General features: G+C 34.8%; 1 protein-coding gene across 2 annotated transcripts in view; it reads left to right on the top strand.

The window, feature by feature from the left end:
* The window catches only part of SLC36A4 (solute carrier family 36 member 4), a 54,558-nt gene that overhangs the window by 21,377 nt on the left and 10,931 nt on the right, over positions 1–22,250 (top strand). For both annotated transcript variants that reach the window (XM_034933540.4, XM_055094758.2), the window contains 3 exons: positions 9,202–9,429; positions 11,354–11,452; positions 14,491–14,660. In XM_034933540.4, the coding sequence (XP_034789431.1) occupies positions 9,202–9,429; positions 11,354–11,452; positions 14,491–14,660 (497 nt within the window). The remainder of the gene's footprint in view (positions 1–9,201; positions 9,430–11,353; positions 11,453–14,490; positions 14,661–22,250) is intronic.

The raw sequence follows: 22,250 nt of genomic DNA, 5'->3' as shown, positions 1-22,250 counted from the left end.
GCAGAAACTCTACAAGCAGGAAGAGAGTGGGGTCCAATATTCAACATTCTGAAAGAAAAGAATTTTCAACCCAGAATTTCATATCCAGCCAAACTAAGCTTCATAAGTGAAGGAGAAATAAAATCCTTTACAGACAAGCAAATGCTGAGAGATTGTGTCACCACCAGGCCACCAGAGAAATGCAAATCAAAACCACAATGAGTTCAGAAGGAATAGTAGCAGCTCCTCTTTGTACCTCTGAGACGTATCTCAAAATGGTAAGAGCTATTTATGACAAACCCACAGCCAATATCATACTGAATGGGCAAAAACTGGAAGCATTCCCTTTGAAAACTGGCACAAGATGGGGATGCCCTCTCTCACCACTCCTATTCAACATAGTGTTGGAAGTTCTGGCCAGGGCAATCAGGCAGGAGAAAGAAATAAAGGGTATTCAGTTAGGAAAAGAAGTCAAATTGTCCCTGTTTGCAGATGATATGATTGTATGTTTAGAAAACCCCATTGTCTCAGCCCAAAATCTCCGTAAGCTGATAAGCAACTTCAGCGAAGTCTCAGGATACAAAATCAATGTGCAAAAATCACAAGCATTCTTATACACCAATAACAGACAAACAGAGAGCCAAATCATGAGTGAACTCCATTCACAATTGCTTCAAAGAGAATAAAATACCTAGGAATCCAACTTACAAGGGATGTGAAGGACCTCTTCAAGGAGAACTACAAAGCACTGCTCAACAAAATAAAAGAGGACACAAACAAATGGATGAACATTCCATGCTTATGGATAGGAAGAATCAATATCATGAAAATGGCCATACTGCCCAAGGTAATTTATAGATTCAATGCCATCCCCATCAAGCTACCAATGACTTCCTCCACAGAATTGGAAAAAACTACTTTAAAGTTCATATGGAATCAAAAAAGAGCCCGTATTGCCAAGACAATCCTAAGCCAAAAGAACGAAGCTGGAGGCATCACACTACCTGATTTGAAATTATACTACAAATCTACAGTAACCAAAACAGCATGGTACTGGTACCAAAACAGAGATATAGACCAATGGAACAGAACAGAGCCCTCAGAAATAATACGACACATCTACAACCATCTGATCTTTAACAAACCTGACAAAAACAAGCAATGGGGAAAGGATTCCCTATTTCATAAATGGTGCTGGGAAAACTGGCTAGCCATATGTAGAAAGCTGAAACTGGATCCCTTCCTTACACCTTATACAAAAATTAATTCAAGATGGATTAAAGACTTAAATGTTAGACCTAAAACCATAAAAACCCTAGAAGAAAACCTAGGCAATACTATTCAGGACATAGGCATTGGCAAGGACTTCACGACTAAAACACCAAAAGCAATGGCAACAAAAGCCAAAATTGACAAATGGGATCTAATTAAACTAAAGAGCTTCTGCACAGCAAAAGAAACTACCATCAGAGTGAACAGGCAACCTACAGAATGGGAGAAAGTTTTTATAATCTACCCTTCTGACAAAGGGCTAATATCCATAATCTACAAAGAACTTAAACAAATTTGCAAGAAAAAAAATAAAACAACCCCATCAGAAAGTAGGCGAAGGATATGAACAGACATTTCTCAAAAGAAGACATTTATGCAGCCAACAGACACATGAAAAAATGTTCATCATCACTGGCCATCAGAGAAATGCAAATCAAAACCACAATGAGATACCATCTCACACCAGTTAGAATAGTGATCATTAAAGTCAGGAAACAACAGATGCAGAGAGGATGTGGAGAAATAGGAACACTTTTACACTGTTGGTGGGACTGTAAGCTAGTTCAACCATTGTGGAAGACAGTTTGGTGATTCCTCAAGGATCTAGAACTAGAAATACTATTTGACCCAGCCATCCCATTACTGGGTATGCACCCAAAGGATTATAAATCTTGCTGCTATAAAGACACATGCACACATATGTTTATTGCAGCACTATTCACAATAGCAAAGACTTGGAACCCACCCTAATGTCCATCAATGATAGACTGGATTAAGAAAATGTGGCACTTATACACCATGGAATACTATGCAGCCATAAAAAAGGATGAGTTAATGTCCTTTGTAGGGACATGGATGAAGCTGGAAACCGTGATTCTGAGCAAACTATCGCAAGGACAGAAAACCAAACACCACATGTTCTCACTCATAGGTGGGAATTGAACAGTGAGAACACTTGGACACAGGGTGGGGAACATCACACACTGGGGCCTGTTTCATCGGGTGGGAGGAGAGGGGAGGGATAGCATTAGGAGATATACTTAATGTAAATGACGAGTTAATGGGTGCAGCACACCAACATGGCACATGTATACATATGTAACAAACCTGCACATTGTGCACATGTACCCTAGAACTTAAAGTATAATCAAAAAGCCAAAAAACAAAGCAAAACAAAAAACCTGCAAACACACAGGATAGCACCTGACACAGTTATCACTCTCCAGGTATTTGTTGTTCCAACCTCTCCCCCTCAGTCTGAGCTAACCTATGAGGAACAATAAAATAATGTACAATAAAAATTGTAATTTAAGCAAAAAAAAAAAAAAATTAAACTACTTAGGAATATACCTAACCAAAGAGTCAAAAGACCTCTACAAGGAAAACTACAAAACACTGCTGAAATAAATCATAGAAAACAAAAACAAATGGAAGCACATCCCATATATATGGATGGGTAGAATCATTATTGTGAAAATGACCATACTGCCAAAAGCAGTCTACAAATTCAGCGAAATCCCCATCAAAATACCACCATCATTCTTCACAGAGTTAGAAAAAACAATTCTAAAATTCATATGGAACTAATAAAGAGCCCGCATAGCCAAAGCAAGACTAAGCAAAAATAACAAATCTGGAGGCGTCACACTACCTGATTTCAAACTATACTATAAAGCCATAGTCACCAAAAGAGTGTGGTTCTGGTATAAAAATAGGCATATAGACCAATGGAACAGAATAGAGAACCCCAAAATAAAGCCAAATACTTACAGCCAACTGATCTTTGGCAAACAAAAACAAAAAGTGGGGAAAGGACACCCTTATCAACAAATGGTGCTGGGCTAATTGGCTAGCCACATGTAGGAGAATGAAACTGGATCCTCATCTGTCGCCTTGTACAAAAATCAACTCAAGATAGATTAAGGACTTAAGACCTGAAACTATAAAAATTCTAGAAGATAACATTGGAAAAACCCTTCTAAACATTGGCTTAGGCAAGGATTTCATGACCAAAAACCCAAAAGCAAATGCAATAAAAACAAAGATAAATAGGTGGGACCTAATTAAATGAAAGAGCTTTTGCACAGCAAAAGGAACAGTCAGTAAACAGACAACCCACAGAGTGGGAGAGAATCTTCACAATCTATACATCTGACAAAGGACTAATATCCAGAATCTACAACGAATGCAAACAAATCAGGAAGAAAAAAACAAACAACCCTATCAAAAACTGGGCTAAGGACATGAATAGACAGTTCTCAAAAGAAGATATACAAATGGCCAACAAACATGAAAAAATGTTCAATGTCACTAATGATCAGGGAAATGCAAATCAAAACCACAATGTGATACCACCTTACTCCTGCAAGAATGGCCATAATCAAAAAATCAAAGAACAGTAGATGTTTGTGTGGATGCAGTGATCAGCAAACACTTCTACACTGTTGGTGGGAATGTAAACTAGTATGGTCGCTATGGAAAACAGTGTGGAGATTCCTTAAAGAACTAAAAGTAGAACTACCATTTGATCCAGCATTCCCACTACTGGGTATCTACCCAGAGGAAAAGAAGTCATTATTCGAAAAAGATAGTTGCACACGCATGTTTATAGCAGCACAATTCACAATTGCAAAATTGTGGAAGCAGCTCAAATGCCCATCAATCAACAAGTGGATAAAGAAACTGTGATATATATATTATATATATATAAACTGTGATATATAGATGATATATATGATATCATCAATCATATAGATGATATATATGATATCATCAATCATAGATGATATATATGATATCATCAATCATATATTGATGATATATATGATATCATCAATCATATTGATATATATGATATCATCAATCATGTTGATATATATGATATCATCAATCATATATTGATGATCTGTATGGTATCATCAATCATATATTGATGATATGTATGGTATCATCAATCATATATGATTGATATATATGATATATATGATTGATATATATGATATATGTGATATTTATATATGTATGATATATATGATATGTATGATATATGATATATATGATATATATCATATATGATATATATATATGATATATATCATATATGATATATATATATGATATATATCATATATGATATATATATATATGATATATATCATATATGATATATATATATATGATATATATCATATATGATATATATATATGATAGAGTACTACTCAGCCATAAAAAGGAATGAATTAACAATGACCTGGATGAGATTGGAGACTGTTATTCTAAGTGAAGTAACTCAGGAATGGAAAACCAAACATTGTATGTTCTCACTGATATATGGGAGCTAAGCTATGAGGACACAAAGGCATAAGAATGATACAGTGGGCCGGGCGCGGTGGCTCACGCCTGTAATCCCAGCACTTTGGGAGGCCGAGGCGGGTGGATCACGAGGTCAGGAGATCGAGACCATCCTGGCTAACACGGTGAAACCCCGTCTCTACTAAAAATACAAAAAATTAGCCGGGCGTGGTAGCGGGCGCCTGTAGTCCCAGCTACTCGGGAGGCTGAGGCAGGAGAATGGCGTGAACCCGGGAGGCGGAGCTTGCAGTGAGCCGAGATCGCGCCACTGCACTCCAGCCTGGGCGACAGAGCGAGACTCCGTCTCAAAAAAAAAAAAAAAAAAAAAAGAATGATACAGTGGACTTTGGGGACTTGGGGGGAAGAGTGGGAGGGGACAAGGGATAAAAGACAACAAATATGGTGCAGTGTATACTGCTTCATTGATGGGTGCACCAGAATCTCACAAATCACCACTAAAGAACTTATTCATGTAACTAAATACCACCTGTACCCCAATAATTTATGGAAAAATAAAATAATAAAATGTTTTTAAAAAAGGGAGTGGTGTCAAGAGATTAGTGTTGTAACTGCTGACAGTTTTAGCCAGCCTGTAGTTTTTCTTTCTACCCTCATTTTATTATTTTTTTCAAAATATCCTACTTTTAAACTATTTCTTCTAACTTTTACTAGATATTTGCAAATAATTAAGTTCTTATACACATTTTCTGGCAGAAAAATCTGTAAACCATCAGACACAGGTGTTCCCTCATATGTGTTGTGACTACAGGATACAGTGAAAGGTCTTAGCGAGAGCAAGTAGCCATGGGAGATGTAGAGGACATAGAAAAGAGTAACAGTAATTAGAGTTAATTAGAGTCCTGTTTATATTCTTTTGTTTATCAAAATAAAGCATCAGTCCTTCCATTAGCATTACTTGTTATAGATGATGTCCTTTTGATTTTACAAATATTTAATTCTACAAATTGCATATTCCTAGGACTCCTAACTCCATTAAGAGGCTTTTTATTAACAAGAACTGATAAGACATACCATCTTACCAGTTATTTATATATAATATGATGGAAATTATGCCTTTCTAGGGTCGTGTAACATGGTAGTACTGTATCTATTTGAATACCTATCTTCTCAAGGAGTTACAAGCTCTATTTGAATTTAAGAATAATGTTAATAATGCCTTATAATTTTATATTTAGAAACCATGATATACATTATTTAATGTTTATAACTACTCTGTAAAGTAAGTACTATGCTCATTTTATGGATGAGAAAGCAGTCTCACAAAACATGAGTAGTGTGCCCTAAGTCATATGGAATTAGGTTGAAACCTAGATCTCTGTCACTTCCAATATGTTAATTGTTAATCACCCCATGGGACATTGTCTTGTCAGATTTTAGTTGTGAGTGTGTTTGTATGACATAAAGAGTAGATAAGGTCGATAAAATAAATGCTTATAAGCTTAGAATTGGCGACTTTCTCCTATGAAATATTATCAGATGCTTCTGAGGTTGAATGGAAAAGTTTAACTTTGCACATGTCCTAAGAAGATCAGGTAGAAAAAGTGATTCTCTGGAGGTAAGGAGAATGCCTGCTGTAGATAGAAAGGTAAAAGTCCTTTTGAATCATAAAGAGTAACATGGAAAAAAAAAAGGCAGTCAGGCTTGAGAAAGTAGTTGAGATGGTCACTGAAGCAGCATGCAATCAGAGATTTTCACTCTACAGAGGTGTTCTTTTACATTTGATAGCATTATACAATAGTAGACACACTAGTTGATTAAACCTTACCAATTGCTATTTACTGTTATAGTTAAAAACCATAGGATTGTTACCCTCCCCTTAGTCTACATGAAATTGAAATGTATCTTATTAACTCCCAAAATTAAGGGTTTAGTTGCCACACAAATGTAGAAACCTGCTATGTAACTGCCACATGACTATTCTTGGTCCCATTAAGTCTTTATGTACAATCAGTAGGGGATAAAGAATCCTAGTGCTTCTGATAAGTCTAGTCCATAGTGGTTACAGTTGTTCCTCTCTGTTCTTACTCTAAGATACTCTAGAAAATCTCATGCAGATAAAATAGTGGTATGTAGGCATGGAGAATGGGAAGGAATACAGTATTACAAATAAAAAATGTAGCAACATCAAAGATCATTGATTGTAGAATCAGAAGATAGGAGTTCAAATCTCTGCTTTCTCAGTTTTAACTCACACATTGGGCAAATCCCCTTATCCCTGGTCTAGCATCAGTTTCCTTATTTGTAAAATGGGAATAGTAACAAAATATCCCCTTGTTTCTCATAAACTTATTGTGAGGCTCAGCTGACAAAAGGTTTATGAAAGCCTTTGTAAAATGTAAAAGATACAAATGTAGGGTACTATAACTTTAATTCTGCATTTGGCTTTACTGACGAACATAATCTGCCGTTGGAATTTTAATTGTTAAATTACAGAATCATTGAAAAGTTAATAAGTGGTGGATTTTAGTAAATTTGAGCTCAAATGGAAACAACTGAATTTAGTAATTTTATTTTATAATGTTTATTTCAGTGTTTTACATTTTGGTAAACATGTGAAATCGTAGGAAGTCCTATTAGATAGCCAATCTCTGTCTCTAGAGGGCACCAAAGGACTCAAATGTTTACCTGAATCTTGCTCTAGGTATGTATCTACATTTTTTTTATTTTATTTTTTAATCCTCAGAATTTTTATAACCACTTTTCTGCCAAAAATGCTAAAATACTATATTTGTGATAGAATTAATTTTAAATTCCCAAGCACCTAATAATAATTAAAACAGCCCTTTAAAATATTGGTTATATTACTGCTTTTCTCTTGCCAGTTATCCTTGTTAGAGCTTTACTTTGATCATTATCTAATCTAATTATTGGAGATACTGCTTTCATAAGAAGTATTTGGCTCTAAGTAATTTAGTTACTAGAATGTTAAATCAACAATCAAATATGTTTGTAAAAACCAAGGAATGTAAATCCCCAATTTTGTTTTTATTTCAAATTATAGAAAATAAAATGTAAGGTTTTGATGGTCAGTTACAAGATAGTCATGAGCTGTGCATTTCTTAAATGGTGCAAACTTGAGAGTCTGTTAGTCCAGTATGAGTTATAAATTGCCTGTTTAGGGCAAAAATCTAATAGATATATTCTCTGCAGTCTAAGATGATGTGTACATTTATACTGACACTAAACATTGCTTATGGTAGATTATACATGTAAGATTAAAGTAGAAGAAACACTTAAATTGTTATTTCAGAAATGTGTTTTAATTTTCTGATTTGTTGGCCTCTTAATTACTACATTTAGAGAGAGATATGTAAAAGTGGAGGCCAGGTAGCCGCTTGGGCAGGGCCCTCCTTTCTGGGTTGCAGTATTTTGGTCAGGCTAATTCTAGAGTCACAGGCTTAGGTTTGAATCCTAGAACCACCACTTACTGGCTTGATATTACACAAGGTTTAAAAAAAATATTTCTCTAAGCCTCAGGTTCCTCAACTATAAATTGGGATTAATATTACCATCTACTTTAGAGAGTCATTTTGAGGATTAAGTGAGATGTTGTATATAAAGCATGTAGTTCAGTACCTGATACAAAGAAATTACTCAAAAAACACTAGCTATTATTATTACAAGGTCTTAAGAATTTTTAGAGTGTGTGTATCCAGAGACTCGACAATATTGATGTGTTTGAAGGAGGGTACACTGTTTTGGGGCAAATAAGTTTTCACTGGTATTCTAGTTATAGTATTATCTGCATCTGCTATAAATTTTTACGACTGTTTCTAAAGTCCTCTATAATTTCATTTCTATTTTAGTAAGTAGTGTTATGTGATTAATTGGATCAGAGATAGTTTTTAATATATGGAGACTGTAAATCATATTTGTAAATCATATTTGTTTTGAAATCTGAAAATTGGGTTATAGGAATGGCTGAATAAGTTTTAATATAAGGTTGATTTATCTTGTGAAGGTTTTTGCTCTAGCAAAAATTTATGTACTGTCTACCATATGGCCATGCATGAATGTAGTGGATTTTTAATAAATATTTATTGATAGTGATGATAATTTATAAATAATTGCTTTATAAGAGTTTTAAGGTTAGGCTATAATTTTAAAATTTTGCTCTGACTATATTTCTAAGAGATAATTGGAGCTTGTTTCCTATCTGAAGAAAATAAGCTAGAGGAGAATACTCAGTGGCCATCCTAGGCAAGCATGGTTCCAAATTTGATGATCTCAAAAAGAGATACTTGAGCCTTTGGAGGTATCATGAGCATGATAGTCACAAAGCTTCAGAATACATTAGCAAATCTATCATTATAATTTTCTAATGAACTTTATATTTACAGTATGATAAAAGAAATTACCTTTCAAGATTATCTTACGTCAGTTATCCTTATATTTGATACATATGTTTCTAGGAAACCAGAGTATCTTGAAAAAATGTAAATGTAAATATTTTAAAATATATCATAGGAGTTTATTGTAGAGTGTATATGTTGTGATTTTCTTTGTACATGTGTTTTATGATTGTAAGTTGATGGAAGTTTTCCCCCCTTCTTTATACTCCTGGTAATCCTATATAGGTTCATGAAGGATTCCTGGAGAGTAAAGTGTTTATTTCAAATAGTACCAATTCATCAAACCCTTGTGAGAGAAGAAGTGTTGACCTAAGGATATATATGCTTTGCTTTCTTCCATTTATAATTCTTTTGGTCTTCATTCGTGAACTAAAGAATCTATTTGTACTTTCATTCCTTGCCAACGTTTCCATGGCTGTCAGTCTTGTGATAATTTACCAGTATGTTGTCAGGGTAAGTATGAAAAGTTTTTAACTAAGTTCTTATCTTTCTTATGTAAGTAAAATTTTGTTTACTGTGGAGGTAAAAGTAATGATATGCAAAGACCCCTACTTCATATGTGGCACACAGTGTGCAATCAGTAAATGTTGGTTTCTTTTAGGGGGATGCTGCTGAGTTAGAAAAGTATATGACATAGAGATTAAACAGGCTTTGTGGTCAGATCTTGAATCTTGGTAAATAACGCCTCTGGGCTTTGTGACAGTGCTTCAGAAGATAGTAATGCCTACCCTATTAGAGTTATGAGACTTAGGATTGTGTTCTTAGTACAGTGCCAAACATGAAACCAGGTACTCATTAATATATATATATGCAATTCCATAATTTCCTTTGACTTCTGAACTTTTATTTGCTGCCACTGCTTCAGTCCACTGCCACTACACTAGTCTGTAATCCCTTTACCTGAAGTATATGCAATAACATCAACTGATTTCATTGTCCATAGTCTGGGGATTCTTAACCCAGTTTCCATAAAATAATCTATTGATGGGATTCAGGGATTCTTCAAATCCCTTAAAATAGTTTGCAAGATTTAGTATTTCTGTATGTATGTATGTGTTTTGCTGTTGAGCAGTTGTATAGCTTTCATCTTGCAAAGGTGTCAAAGACACAAAAAAGGTTGAGAATCCCTGTTCTAGTCACTCCTGATCTAATTAATCTTATATATTATTTCCAAGGTAGTTGTAAAATCTTCATTAGCAATTTATTAAACATTCTTATTATGGATCTGTGTTTCATTTCCCTCCTCTTTGATTTTCAAAAGTTGTAGTTTCTCTTATATTACTGAGTGGGAGGAAACAGACAGGAAGTTCATATAGGCTTTCCGGAGTTCATGACCCCTTAGCTAAACATGTAAGAGTCAGTTAAGCAGAAAAGGAGGTTTCCAAAATAGAAGGAACAGCATGAGCTGCTGTTTGGAGAAGTGAAATAGCATCCTGCTTGCCTTAAATAATAGTTTAGCATTGAATGAGCCAAACATTGTAATACCCTTTCATTCTAAACCCAGTATATGGTTTTAGACATGTATCACCAGTATATCACACAGTTCTATCTATGCTTCAGATATTCTAGACCTCTCTATTCCCCAAATTATCCTAGAGCTTTCACACTTCAGTTGCTTTGTTCATTCTTTTTACTTGGCCTTGAATTCTGCTTCCAATCAGGCAAAGCAGAGAATGTAAGATGGTGAGAAGAGTAGGGACCAGACTTGGGGTATCTGGAAGAAGTGGCCATTTAGAGCCAATGTGTACTTTGTCCGGATGGTGAGATTTGGAATAAGCCTGTGAGTCAGGACCAAGCAATCAAAGCCAGAGTCAGGTCATATATATTCAAATAATAAGGGTAATGACAACCATCAAATCAAATAGTAAGCACTGAAGCAAGAAGGAAACCTGTTTTGGGCAGCAGCAGAGCTATAAGGTAGAAAGCCAGTGTCAGGAACCAGGTATCTTAGAGAACTGAAAGAGCAATAAAAATAGAGTGGAGAATGAATTTCTGCTGGGCACCAGCAGCAGTGGTTGATAACTTGACTATATGGCTCTCAGCTTAGGCCTTGACTGTGCTTATGTATTTCCTGTTGTGGCAGGAGCCATACCTAGTGTTCACAGCCTGGGACTTGCAGGTGGAAGCAGGTAATCAGGAGCATTTTGCTCAGATGGAATGTATGGGCATGAGGGAAACAATTGCTTTTGGCAGTGAAATCCTAACAGCTTGGCTACATTTAACAGAGGATGCTTTAAGTGTTTGTTGAAACAATTATTCAATTTTATAACACATTTGCTGTTGTGAAGCTCAAAATTATATGATTTTTCTTTCATTTTTAAATTATTTAGAATAAGTAAAGATGTAACTGGTCTTCTTTTTTTCTTCCTTTCTTTAGAACATGCCAGATCCCCACAACCTTCCAATAGTGGCTGGTTGGAAGAAATACCCACTCTTTTTTGGTACTGCTGTATTTGCTTTTGAAGGCATAGGAGTGGTAAGAATTTAGTCTTTATTATTATTTTTTAAAATCTTAATTCAGCACAATGATTTATATAGCCTACCTGTATTTAAAATTGCATATTTTTCTTTTTTATTTCAATTTTCTTTACATGATTTCCAATTTGGTGTGATAGATTAGAATTATATTTTAGTCCTTCCATTAACAAAGAACTTAATGTTAGACATACCACTTAGGCTCTGTACTTCTCTTTTTATTTATCTATAAAATGAAGAAATTAGCCAGATCATTTTTAACATTTTATTATGGAAAATTTCAAACCTATACAAAATTTAGAGAGTAGTATAATGAACTCCTATGTAAATGTCACCTGGCTTCAAAAATTATTAACTCAAGGCCAGTTTAAAAAAAATCTATATCCCACATACTCAGGCACATCTGAAGCATATTTTATAGATGAGATTATCTGAAGGTAATCAGAATAGTTGCAGAATCACTGCTATATAAAAAGTTGGATGTAAATTCTCCCTATAGTTTTATTGAATATAATGTTTGTTTTGAGAAACAATGTTATAAAGCTAATACCAAGAGAGACTCCAAAGATTCTGAGGATTCTAAGATATTAAATATTGCCATTCAGGTAGCTCCCAGTTTATTTAATGCCTAACATTTGTAGACTTGGGGAAAATAGAATCTTGCTGTCTGCTTTGCTCCATAGTTTATGTTTCATAGTCTGATGATCTGGTATGGGAGCAAAACCATTTGTAAACATCTATTTATATTAACCCCAGACAAAATAGATCTAAAATAAAATTTTATAACATTTTACTTGGGTTTCTGCTCTCTGTGAATTCTCCTTTAGATAATTCTCCCAAATTCTTACAAATTTTCACAGCTACAATTATTGCTGTTGCAAACGTAACTACAGATTTTCATGTTTATCTTTAACTCATGAGCACTAGTTAACTGTTGACATTTCCTCAGGATCTCAAATTCAACAATTCCAAAGTCTGACACGTATTTTCTCATCTAAAACCAGCTTTACTTTCTCATTTTCCTTTTTCTTTCTGTTTTATCTTCAGTTGGTTAAGCTTGAAACACTGGAGTGATTCCTTTTACTTTGTCCTTGGTTCTCTATTTCAATCAATAATTAAGGCATGTTGACTTTTCTTTTATATTTCTCAAATTCATTCCATAAAGGAGACTATACATAAAACACCTATAATGCTGCGTGACACAGAAGGCCTCAGGAAATGTTCATTTCTTTCTCTTTCTCCCTTGCTGCACTGCCACCATTCTTGGCCACTGCCTGTATTTCTGCTCTGGATTATCTCCATAGCATCCAAACTGTTCTCTGCCCTCTTGCTGCTATTAACAGTTCATGTTTCCATATGGAACTGACTGACTTATATGAAAAGTGGAAAAAATACTAGATTTATCATCTCATAGAGTTATTGTGAGGATTGCATAAAATGCTGCATGCAAAGCTTTTAGAATCATACCTGGCATATCATAAACACTCCAGTAAATACTTGCTATTCTTGTTACTTAGGTCTTTGACTGTATGGCCTAATTTTATGGTTACAATCTCTGAAGATTTGCCTTAAAAACTTGGTTTTTCAGTCAGCCTTTTCTTATTTTCTTTAAAGGTTCTTTTTCAATAAAATAAAAATTATTAGTTTTACTGAATTTGACAGACAGTAGATACAGGTGGGTAGATGTAAAACCAGTTACACGTATGTGAGTATACATGGGTTAGTATACATGCATATACTTCCTAGTTCTGTCTCCTGACAGAGGCTGCAAGTAGTGATACCCCAGTATCAACAAGCACACACCCAGATCTTGATTTCCAAATACCAGATCTTCATTTCTAATTACCATTCTACAAGAGAATCAAAGTTCTTTGGAGAAATGGCTGATTTTAGGGCTGAAGCAAGGAAATGCAAGATGAGGCTAAAGCATCTTGTAGTGTCAGAAGGTAAGAATATGTTCAAGAAACAAAAGAATGGAGGCAAGTCAAAGGGACACAGAAGCCAACCTGATGGAATTTACAATGGCCAAAAGTGGAATAATATGAGTAACAAAACAAATAACAGAATTTTGGATTGTAATTCAATATTTAAAAAAAAATACATAAGGTCATGCTAATATACATACATACATACATACATGAGAATCCTAGAAACCCTCCTCCCTCCAGGCGATATAACTAATCCCCCTCCTACTCCCCAGAGAAGGGGCTGGATTTAGGGACTTGGCTTTCAATAAACAGAGTATGATGAGAGGGAAGAAAAGTAACTGTACAATAGAGAAACCTGGCAAACACTACCTTAACCAAATGATGAAAATTAACTTCACCAGTGATAAACCATGTTAATAACGTGTGATGAGACAGGCACTTCACCTCTATGTTATCCTTCTCTAAAACCTACAATACCAGTCCAGTCATGAGAAAAACCTCAGAAAAACCTAAATGGAGGGGTTTTATGTAAAATACCAAACCAGCACTCCTTAAAACTGGCAAGATAATGAACAATAAGCAAAGATTGAGAAGCGATCAGACAGGAGGCATGGTGACAAAATGCACTGTGGGTATCCTGGATGGAGCTCTGGGACAGAAAAAGGATATTAATGGAAAAACTAATGAAATCCAAATGAAATTTGCAGTTTAGTTAATAGTGATTTACCAATATTGGTTTTTAGTTGTCGCAAATGTACTATCGTAATATAAAAAGTTAATGGTAGGAGAAACTGGGTGAGGGGTATATGGGAGATCTCTGTGTTATCTTTGTAACTTTTCTGTAAATCTAAAATTATCCCAAAATAAAAAGGTTATTTAAAAAAAAAACTAACAGGTTTTCCTGCCAAGAGATGAGTTTAAATCTTTTTAAGAAGTTTAAAATAGGTAGTATAAATATATAGCAATGGAAGTGTACTTCAACAATTATATGTATTTTAAAGGAAAAAAATTTGCATATAGGCTATAAATAACCAATTTGTATATATAAGAGACACTGTTATTTTTAAATACTTGTATTCCCTTTAAAAAAAGTATTGTATTCTTTTCTTAGGTCCTTCCACTGGAAAACCAAATGAAAGAATCAAAGCGTTTCCCTCAAGCGTTGAATATTGGCATGGGGATTGTTACAACTTTGTATGTAACATTAGCTACTTTAGGATATATGTGTTTCCGTGATGAAATCAAAGGCAGCATAACTTTAAATCTTCCCCAAGATGTATGGTAGGTGTATATGAATTTGTCAATATTAGTTTATATATTTTATAATGTACCACTGTTTGATGATAAAGTCGTGTTCTTGGATTTATGGTTTGAACATTTAAAATTTTTACTGTGATTTCCTGGAATCCCATCACTTTGGGAGGCAGAGGTGGGCAGATCACCTGAGGTCAGGAGTTCAAGACCAGCCTGGCCAACATAATGAAACCCCATCGGTACTAAAAATACAAAAATTAGCCAGGCGTGGTGGCGGGTGCCTATAATCCCAGCTACTCAGGAGGCTGAGGCAGGAGAATCGCTTGAACCCGGGAGGCGGAGGTTGCAGTGAGCTGAGATCACGCCATTGCAATCCAGCCTGGGTGACAAGAGCGAAACTCTGTCTCAAAACAAAAAAAAAATTACTGTGATTTATTTATTTGTGCAATCTGGAATTTTTTCATAATCTTCGTAGGAGACCAAATATGAACTTAGGGTTCTTGTGGGATTTTTAAAAAAATATTTAAAATTGGAGTTTTTTCCAAATCCAAGTCAAGTATAAGAGTAGAACAGGGATTATTTTAATATGGACACGTTTTAATAAAAAAATTAATACTTGTCCTTATTGCCAAAAAAGCCAAACACTCAAGCTTCCTAATAAAATAATAGATTACATCATTTATGGTCCTTGCTATTTTGGTCAGCTTCATAGTATATATTTTCCAAGTCCTTTCAGAACACAGTTGGGACACATTATAAATAATAAAACAAAATGGTGCATCATCTTAATGTTCTCTTTCATATTGGGACCATATCCTGCTAAATGAAGCATCATATGTATATGATTTTTCCTTTTTCTAGAGGTTTGTCTTTGGAAAATTTTCAAAGATAGTGGCAGTGATTACCATGCAGACTTACTTCCTTATTTACAAGATGGAAGGTAACTCCTTAGTTTTCACATACGCAAAGAATAAATTTGGAATCGCTGATTGAATTATTGTCACACTACTACTTTAGCTACTTGGATTAAAAAAATCTGTGTAATCTTAAATGTCTTACTATATTAGTGAAAAAGCAACAACAGCAGAAATTATATCTTCTGACTGGCCTCCTGGTGAGAATTTGTCTGTCATTTAATAGTCATTTGAATCCTGGGCATTTATTGGAGTCAAAAATGTTGCTAGGACAAATGTTTGTAGGAAGCCATTTATGACAGAGCAAATGGACCTAGGATAGTTTCCACATTGCACAAGGAGCATACGTGTGGTGTGTCTGTATTTTTAAATTACAATTTAACTTTAGCTAACATAAATGTATTTCAAAATGGAAACATGTCTCAAATGTTACAAATATATTTCAAGGTGGAGTTATTATTACAAATAAGATATATGGCTATTTAGCATTTATTTTATTAACTCTTTATAGTTAATTATATAATTTTATTGCCTTCAAATGTGCTTTTTGGTTTAGTATAAGTTTAAGCTTATACTAAGCTTAAACAGCTTAGTATAAGAGAATCAAGCTAAAAATATGGTAGTAAGTTCATCTTTTCAAATACTATACAATGTTTGGAAAATAGAATGATATTTTTTCCTCATTTAGAAGAATATTTTGAGCCGGGTATGGTGGCTTATGTCTGGAATCCCAGTGCTTTGGGAGGAAAAGGTGGGAGGATCACTTGAGGCCAGAAGTTTGAGACTAGCCTGCATAACATAGTGAAACTCCAAATCTACACAGAATTTAAAAATTAGCCAGGCATGGTGGCACAAGTCTGTAATTGCAGCTGTTTGGGAGGCTGAGTGGGAGGATCACTTGAGCCTGGGAGGTTGATTATACAGTGAGCTGTGATGGTACCACTGCACTCCAGCCTGGGAAACAGAGAGACATTTTGTCTCAATAATATTAATAATAACAATAATATTTTGACTAAGTCTTAAAAATAATCATTTTAGAAATTGACAACTATTTTTAATGTCAAATGTAAAAGGTACATGGAAATAATGTCAAAATTCTTTCCCGGTCTTATTTACAGAAGCATGTAAGGAATATTTTAGGGGGGGAGTTTCCAAAGTGGGAGTGTGCACACATTCACATCGAAAGGTTTGTATTACCAGGCACATAAGAATGTGGTGTAGAAATAGTGGGCGAGAATAAGACAGAATGCTTTTGGTATTCACAACTCAATCTTGGAGGGTGACACTGTCCCTGCGGTAGCTCCAATTAATCCTTCCCTTTTCCCACAGCCCCTTTCTACATCTGACCTTATTCCTAATTGCTGTGACTTTCCAATTAGAATGGAACTAGTTGAGACTCTTGATTTAAACGGGACCATTAGATCATAGTTTCTATTCAAGGAAGTCTAGCTAGACACCACCTTTCATTAGAGGAAACCCTAGTACAAGTATCCTAAGAAACAACAAAAATCTGGAAAAAACAGGAAAGCCAGTCAAGACACATATTTCCCTTTAGAGAATTTGCATTGGTTAATGCCTTTGCACTGTGGAGATATGCCTTATGCAGGCTATAGTCTGTTTCTGTGTGGACTCTGCAGTTGTGGGACAATGAAAATAATAGTCACAACTGAGGAATACAAGAGAAGAGTTGCTTGTCTTTTTACAGTCATGGCATTCTGTAAAGTGAGAAGTTTGGACTAGAATAATCATGGGATTACATTTAAGATTTCTTTCTTAATATACTATATATGAGTCTCTCTTTCACTTCTTTCCTGTGCTTCACACGAGAGGCCTCAAAAGTTAGAGATTGTGCAATGTACTCTATTGGCAGAGTATGAAAGCCAATGACTGTTACAAGAGTATCCTAGAGAACTAATGGCTACTAGCTATGAAAAGCTGTAAAGGGCTTTTGGTACAAATTGGCAAAGTCTCAGAGTATATTAGGGTTATTTCTGCAAGAAAAGATTGAATTAGAAAGAGGCCATAGGATAAAGCAAGTATGGATTAGAGAAGCTCCAAGTTATTACCCTTAATCTTTCTGAACTGTCATCTTTGAAAATTAGTTGTGAGTAATACTGTACATGTATTGCATTTAGCTTTTGAAGTAAAGAATGTATTTTAAAGGTTTTACTAGTTCAAGGCATTCAATCTAGTGATAAATGCTACATAACCATAGTTGTCTTATTTTTTAGCCTAGAATGAGATGAGGCTCTTGGCAAGGATTGCAGATAGTTCTCAATTATCTGACTTCTTGACAGAGCTAAATCCTCAAGATTCTCAACCTGAGCATCATGAAGGATCCAAGAGGGAAAGTGCCTTACCAGGTTATTTCTAAGGGTAGCTTCTGTATTCAACCTTGAGAGACAGAGAAGCAGTCAACAACTTATTTCCCAAGTTGGTTTTTAAAAAATTTTAAGTTATTCATACCTGAAGGTTGACTTATTAGCCAATGTGGGGAAAAGAATAAAAGCATTATAAATTTTGATATTCTATGTTTTCAAAACTAATATTTTCACTGGAACATTAAGTTGTTTTCTCCCTATAATCTGATTCAACATATTGGCTGAAAAATAATTATTAAAAATACATTTCTGTCCTTTACTAAGGTATTAAATTCTTTACTATCATTATAATAGATTTTGTTTCCAAGCATAAATCATTTTATTCTTTGAAGTGCTATTAATATTTTTTGTGTTGAATGGTTGTAGTTTCTAAGAATTACCTATCCATATCTATTTTGATAATTAATATTTAATAAGTATCAATCACCTATTAATACTAAGTGCATTGAAGGGATATACAGAGAAGAATTAGTCTGTAACTCTCAGGAGCTTTGGCAGCGAGGAGTTTTAAAAGACCTTTTAATGTACTCTAAATGTTGTTTAAAGTTGTTTGATGTTTTTTGTACCCTCAAAACAAATTCCTGTGACTTTAAGAAAGTTTATTATTCTTTAGAAAGAGGGTTTACTGGGTAGATTTTTCCTTTCAACGTTCTTCATTTCTAAAACGTAGTACAAAAGAAGCCTTACAATAGATGCTGCTTAAAACCAAAATGAAGAAAAGGTTGTGATAATAGCTATACAAAAGTTGTAGAGAAAAATAGTTTAGAGTGATTGAAAATATAGATTCCAAACATAGAAATAAGTGGGTTCTTGAAACAGAAAAGGAGTAGGAGTGAAACAGTTCATATTAAACTGTGGCACTTTTTAAAGATGCCCTCTTGTTTCTATATAACTATTCTTTTGTTGATTAGTAGATATACCAACTTCTAAAAGATCCACACCATTTTATTTCCCATTTTTACTCTTTGTAACACCAAATAGTAATATTTGCATATAATTAACGATATTAATAATAACCAGATTCTTAGCCGATGTGACTTTGTCAATAAAAAAGTAATAGTACTTACATGCAAAATGATGTATTTTTATTTTTAAAAATATTAAATATATTATTACCACATTTTAAAAATACATAAGTGAAAAGATAATTAAGAAAAAGGAATGTCCTTCTGTTAAACTAATAAACTAACAAGAATATTTGTTTAATTATCCACAGTTACATATCAGAGTATAGGAAACACATGTCTTTCAGTTATGTGGTATATATTTGGTAACTTGACCATTTATGTGTAACCTTTAAGCCTCAAGCTGAGAAATACATCCTTAGCTAATTTTTAAAATTAAGTTTTAAATGTTGTTAGCTCTAAGGAGTTCTTTCCTTCCTAATTGTGATGTGTATCTTCAAATCTGTTTTTATTCAGCTTTTAAATTTCTTCTTACTCTTGTATGATAAATATGTTATAGCAGAATACTATTGAATCTCTTCTTGCTTGGCCATAGTTTACAGGCTGTTTATAATCCTTATTACTCTCACCACTTCTGTTCAACATAGTATTGGAAGTCCTGGCCAGAGCAATCAGGCAAGAGAAAGAAACAAAGGGCATCCAAATAGGAAGAACTGCAAGATCTGCAAACTATCCCTGTTTTCAGATGACATGATCCTATATCTCGAAAACCCCATAGTAAGCCCAAAGGCTTCTTAAGCTGATAAGCAACTTCAGCAAAGTCTCAAGCTGCAAAATCAATGTGCAAAAAACATCAACATTTCTATACACCAATAACAGTCAAGCTGAGAGCCAAATCTTTATGTGGCAATTGTGAATGGTATTGTGTTGCCACAATTCACAATTGCCACATAAAGAATAAAATACCTAGGGATACAGCTAACCAGGGAGGTGAAAGATCTCTACAATAAGAATTACAAAACAGTGCTCAGAGAAATCAGAGATGACACAAACAAATGGAAAAACATTCCATGCTTATGGATAGGAAGAATCAATATCGTAAAAATAGCCACACTGCCCAAAGCAATTTATAGTTTTAATGCTATTCCTATTAAACTGCCATTGACATTCTTCACAGAACTAGAAAAAACTATTTTAAAATTCATGTGGAACCAGAAATGAGCCTGAAGGGTCAAGGCAGTCCTCAGCAAAAAGAACAAAGCTGGAGGCATCACACTACCCAACTCTAAACTATACGACAGGGCTGCAGTAACCAAAACAGCATTGTACTGGAACAAAAACAGACACATAGACCAATGGAACAGAATAGAGAGCCCAGAAGTAAGGCCACACACCTGCAACTATTTGATCTTTGAAAAACCTGACAAAAACAAGCAATGGGGAAAGGATTCGCTATTCAATAAATGGTGCCATATGGGATAGACTGAACTGGACCCCTTCCTTACACCATATACAAAAAATTAACTCAAGATGGAGTAAAGGCTTAAATGTGAAACCCCAGACTATAAAAACCCTGGAAGAAAATACCATTCTGGACACAGGAATGGGCAAAGATTTTATGATGAAGACTCCAAAAGCAATTGCAACAAAAGCGAAAATTGACAAATGGGATCTAATTAAACTAAAGAGCTTCTGCACAGCAAAGAAAACTATCAACAGAGTGAACAGGCAACCTACAGAATGGAAGAAAATTTTTGCAAACTATGCATTGAACAAAGGTCTAATATCCAGCATTTAAAGGAACTTCAAGAAATTTATAAGAAAAGAATCTCATTAAAAAGTGGGCAAAGGGTTTGGGAGGCCAAGGCGGGCAGATCACAAGGTTAGGAGTTTGAGACCAGCCTGGCCAATATGGTGAAACTCCATCTCTACTAAAAATACAAAAATTAGCCAGGTGTGGTGGCAGGCGCCTGTAGTCCCAGCTACTCGGGAGGTTGAGGCAGGAGAATCGCTTGAACTGGGGAGGTGGAGGTTGCAGTGAGCTAAGATTGAGCTGCTGCACTCCAGCCTGGGCAACAGAGTGAGACTCCACCCCCAAAAAAAAAGAAAAAAAAAAGTGGGCAAAGGACATGAACAGACACTTCTCAAAAGAAGACATACATGCCGCCAACAATCATATGAAAAAAAAATGCTCAACATTACTGATCATTAGAGAAATGCAAATCAAAACCACAGTGTGATACCATCTCACACTTGTCAGAATGGCTATTACTAAAAAGTCGAAAAATAACATGCTAGTGAGGTTATGGAGAAAAAGGAACAACACTTATTATAAACTGTTGATGGGAGTATAAGTTAGTTCAAGACATTGTGGAAGACAGTGTGGCAATGCCTCAAAGACCTTAAAACAGAAATGTCATTTGATCCAGTAGTCCCATTACTGGGTTTATACCCAAAGAAATATAAATCATTCTATTAGAAAAACACATAAATACCTTTGTTCATTGCAGCACTTTTCACAATAGCAAAGATATGGAATTAACCTAAATGCCTGTCAGTGATAGATTGGATAAAGAAGATGTGGTACATATACATCATGGAATACTATGCAGCCATAAAAAAGAATGAGATAATGTTCTTTGTAGGAACATGGATGGAGCTGGAGGTCATTACCCTTAGCAAACTAACATGGGAACAGAAAACCAAATACCACATATTCTTACTTATAAGTGGGAGCTAAATGATGAAAACATGTGGACACATGGAGGGGAACAACACACACTGGGGCCTATTGAGGGTGAAGGGTGTGAGGAGGGAGAGGATCAGAAAAAATAACCAGTGGGTACTAGGCTTAATACCTGAGTGATGAAATAATCTGTACAACAAGCCCCCGTGACACAAATTTACCTATATAACCTGCACATGTACCCCTGAACTTTAAAAGTCAAATTAAAAAATCCTTACTACTTTAAGTCTTAAGACATCAGAAATAAAGCTCCATTAATGTCGACATTTATATACTTATATATTAAGTACATATATACTTAAAGCTTCATTAATGTCAAGGTTTATATACCTTGACATTATATACCAAAAGTAGAATATAATCCTTTTAAAATGATTGCATTTTTTTGTAAGAAAGAAAACACTCTTCCCTGTGCATGGGAATTTTAGGTGGGAAAGTAGAACTCTTAAATGAGAAAACCGTGGGAAGATGTTTCTGCTGAAAGAGGACATATGTGTTAATCACTGCCCCGAAGTTGCAGCACACTGAACCCACAGTGTTTTCTCTGCTTTGTTAGTTAAAAAATGCAAGATGGTTGGGTTTTTCTTTTGAATTTTATAAAATATTAAAATGTTTTTTTAAATACAGCATATTAATTTTATTATTCTGCACCCCTAAAGAGTGGATTCTGT

This window comes from Pan paniscus, chromosome 9 (genome assembly GCF_029289425.2).
Source record: "Pan paniscus chromosome 9, NHGRI_mPanPan1-v2.0_pri, whole genome shotgun sequence".
Lineage (NCBI taxonomy): Eukaryota > Metazoa > Chordata > Mammalia > Primates > Hominidae > Pan > Pan paniscus.
Note: the sequence above shows the minus strand (reverse complement) of the source record. Positions and strands in the feature narration are given on the sequence as shown.